Consider the following 3,990-nt stretch of genomic DNA (forward strand, 5'->3'; position numbering starts at 1 on the left):
TTCGATATCGTCGTCTGGCTATTGTGTGAGGGAAGATAGCGCACTGTTGTTCGGACACTTCAACGACCACGATGTTTTGAAAGCTGAGCACCCTTTGGACTCTTGCACGCACAAGTCTACTCCCCTTGCCAGTGTTTCATCTGACGCTTCGTATTATATTTTTATAGGACTTGTATTCGCGTGAGCGGACCACACGTGTTTTTATTGTTGCATTCTGAATAGGCTAGCAGGTTTTATGATGCTTCACAAAAGCAACACCCGCGTTAGGTCTGCCATCGCAGGATCCTGTATTGAAACTCGTAAACGATACAACTTGGCTGTATCTAAGGGCCTGGAGTGTGTGTGGACCTTTACGGATAATGTACAATACAGATTAGTGAAAGATGTACTTTTTTAAAGCGGTAGCTAGTGCCATCCACCATGTACCTGTGTATCGTCCGTGGATTGATAGCGCCAACCACCACGTGACACTCGTCATGACCACGTGACAGCCTTACAGAGCTACCGCATTTAGAGGCGTTCGGCTCAAATGTCCAACGGTATACGGCCAACAGACGAGTTCAGAAAATCCCAGTGTTCTTTGCGCACGCATTGCATCCTGGGCGTTTGCTGAGCGGAACGAAGAATAATCCTTCACATTTCGCTTTCGCTAACCTTGACACGTCGTGGACAATATTGACCGGTAGGTGAGAAATCGGAACAGTTTGGAGGTCACCCGTTTCTTTCGTATGAGTAAGCTCTCACAGCTCAAAGCGACGCTAGGCATTCTGGGATTTTCTGAACTCGTCTATTGTTATTGCGACTGAAACTACACACAAATGCCTTACTTTGTGACGTGCAACGTCGAAGTCGTAGGAGTCACGTTCCTAAGTATTATCCGACCATAGCCCGCGACACGGTTGCCGAGAACTCAGCCTGGCCAGCAGAACTCTTCCGTATCCCAGCACGGCCCGACAGATTTATGGCGAATTCGGGTGGTAATTTCGTGGTGACTTTTTCTTTTTTTTTTTTTGCCAGATCCCGAGCTGTCATGTTCGCTTTGTCAAAGCGCAGCAATCTCGCATGTTCGCGCTCGGAATTTGCCAGCTAGCACTTTTTTCGCCCGTCTCGAAACGACCGGGCAGCGGGGTCCGGTGACGTCACATCCGCACTGCAAGGGTGGCGGCGGTCCCCATTGGCTAACATGTCGAAGTTAGCAGACGACGAAACCCGAAGACGAGCGACCGCGATGCCCCTAACGTGATCCAAGTACCTAAAACCGCTAGATTCCTGGCACTCACGTTCGGGTGGCAACAGTCACGTGATCCAGCGCGGGCAATTTCCGAGCGTTAGGCCGTGTGGCCATGGAATGACCACCCAAACTCGTCATTAGAATGTGGCTCATCTAACCGGTATACGACAGGGACGCAAGCAAACCATAATAGAAAGGCACTATACCATCCATAAGGCAACAATCCAGTGCACCTGGAACGATGTTTATCAAAACATTCGGGTAGATAATGCATGGCAAGTTTGAAGCTCTTAAACTGGCCTGCGGTGCAAATGTAACGTCTGAACCTACAACCCATAAGTGGTACCGAACTAACGGAGTAGCCATACGCCTTCCTATCCACGCAGACAAGTCACCCGGAGGGTACCGCCGAGGTCGGTTTGGGCCCTCTCTCAGGAACGGTCATATACAATGGTTGGTTGGTTGGATGGAGTGTTCCTAGCGAGCAGTCCGGGTAACCTTTAGATGGGTAACAATCCATCTGCAATGAATATCTGTTTGCTAGATTTCTCGCGTATGGCCAGCTTTTATTTAATTTCTCTCAAATTTGATTCGCACGGGCTATTTCTGGAAAGGGGGATTGCAGCACGTGTCGCAGCTGCATCCGGCAAGAATGTGTATCCGGCAAGTTTCTTAGTCTGCTGTCTTATGTCAGTACACGGATTTCCGCTAAGTATACTTGATCTCGTGGGCTGTGTAAGATTCATCACGAAACTACCTTTGCTCCGATCCGAAGGTCTGTAGCCACCGACTCTAATCGAGGAAAACAAAAATGGAGTTCGGCCTCATGCCCGAGAAAGACAATATGCCACCAGTAGTCTCCCCAGAAATTGACCTCTGGGTGGGGGGTAATGTTTTTGGACACACGTGGGCATTGGCCGTCGTGCTGTGTTGGGGGGTGTACGCTCCCCTGAAGGAGGGGGGAGGAAAATCCCTGGATGCGCAAGTTCCTTCCAACGTCGTTCATGATCATAAGCGCCTCGCGACGTAATGCCACGAATTGTCGTACCAACCTTCTTCAGCTGTTTCCATACCGACACATGTAAATAGCAGAATTCAGATGCGGCCTATGCATGCGTTGTGTAATACGGGCAAACATTCGATCACATATACACAGAAGCGGAGGCAAATAACGAAGGAAGCTCTATATATAGCGGTTACGCAACAACAAAAACACACACACACACAGAGAAAAGGTAGGCGAACAATATTAAAAGCAGTACAAGACACACCCATTTTCTTGGGTGCCCCTACAGCAGCAGGGCAAGTGTCCCAAAGGAACGAAACGGTGTCACACGAGAGAACCCCTTTTGTGAATGTTTTCTCGGAACACTGGGAAGGATGCTCCATCACCTAAGGTCGTGTAGACGGGGATGAGCCATAGTCTCTTCTCCCTTCCAAAGACCTCGGCCATGTTATTGCAGATCCCGAGGTTGTACCGGTTCGCCTCCGAAGACATGAGCTCCAGGGTGGTTCGGTTCCGACATATCAGGTACGCGTGGAAAAACAACAGCATCCAAAAGGCTAAGCCGAAGAAGATAGACAACAAGAACAGAAAGGTAATGTTGATGTCTGGCCAGAAGCCGATCTCTCGCCGAACGTCGACGCCGAAGTTGTGGAACGTCGTCGCTGTCATGTAAGCGCAGTGGACGCCGGAGTAGAACAGAAACAAGACGAAGAACTTGTAGTTGGTGAAGGACACGCAGGTATTAAACCAGGGGCAGTGGTGGTCCATCTTCAGCACGCATATGCCGCAGATGGAACAGTGGTGACACCTTTCGGGCTTTATTAAGTGGCAGTGGTGGCAGTAACTCCGCGAGCCTTGCGCTCCGCCGGGACGTTGCATCACGTAGAATGACACCGGGACGGGCTTTAAAGGGGTGACCAGCATTTGTTTGAAAGGCCACAGGCAGATCATCAGGGTCCCGTGGTAACCGATGATGCTGCCCCACTTGCTGAGAAACCGATCGGCTAAGAGGTGGTAACACATGATGTAGATGTACGTGTAGTACGCCCAGCAGAGCGTGGCGACCTCGATGCACAAGGGTATTTTTTTGCAGGTCCTCACGATCCAACGACAACGTCTGGGTAGTCCACAGCCAGGACAGAATGCGACGCAAAGGCGAAGCACGGAGACCATGACGTCCTGGAAGTCTCGAATGCGTCGGCCGTCATCCTTGGGGTACTTACTGAGGCCTGCGTGGTCCACATTTATGATCGTGTCACCGATAGCAAAGTCGCGCCTGGGTGAATCCTCCATCGAGATATTTTCTTCTTCTTCGAATGGGATTAGCTCGTTACGTTATACTATGACGTAGCCCAAAGACAGACAAGGAAAAATATAGGAAATATAGATAATATATAATATAAAAATCTGTAGGGGTAGGCCGTGACCCAGGTACCTCTTGCAGTGTGTTGTTTTGAGACTTGTAGGCGGCTAGGGTTCGAATCCTTGCGCCGGTTCTGCTGTCTGGATGTTTCCCCTGGGCTTTCCTCAGGCGCTCTGAGACAAATGTCGGCACAGTTCCCTGTGAAGTAGGCCAAGGACGCATGTCATACACGCACGCAATAGTCATGGTGTTGCACGCCTACGTGAAGCAGTTCCACCCCTACCACCGCCGCCACCGTGCTGTGTTGATCCGGCAGGCAGATAAGCTCCGCCTGCCGGATCCTAAGCCTAAGCCCTGCGTAAGCCTAACTGTAAGCTCTTGGGTTTTTTT

General features: G+C 50.3%; 1 protein-coding gene across 1 annotated transcript; it reads right to left on the minus strand.

The window, feature by feature from the left end:
• Positions 1 to 2,400: 2,400 nt before the first annotated feature.
• LOC135366143 (palmitoyltransferase ZDHHC15-like) lies at positions 2,401 to 3,592 on the minus strand. The gene has a single exon (XM_064598795.1). It carries the CDS (start codon positions 3,528 to 3,530, stop codon positions 2,562 to 2,564), a length of 969 nt encoding a protein of 322 aa, XP_064454865.1. The 5' UTR covers positions 3,531 to 3,592; the 3' UTR covers positions 2,401 to 2,561.
• Between the last annotated feature and the right edge of the window lie 398 nt (positions 3,593 to 3,990).

Source organism: Ornithodoros turicata, chromosome 8 (genome assembly GCF_037126465.1).
Source record: "Ornithodoros turicata isolate Travis chromosome 8, ASM3712646v1, whole genome shotgun sequence".
Classification (NCBI taxonomy): Eukaryota; Metazoa; Arthropoda; class Arachnida; order Ixodida; family Argasidae; genus Ornithodoros; species Ornithodoros turicata.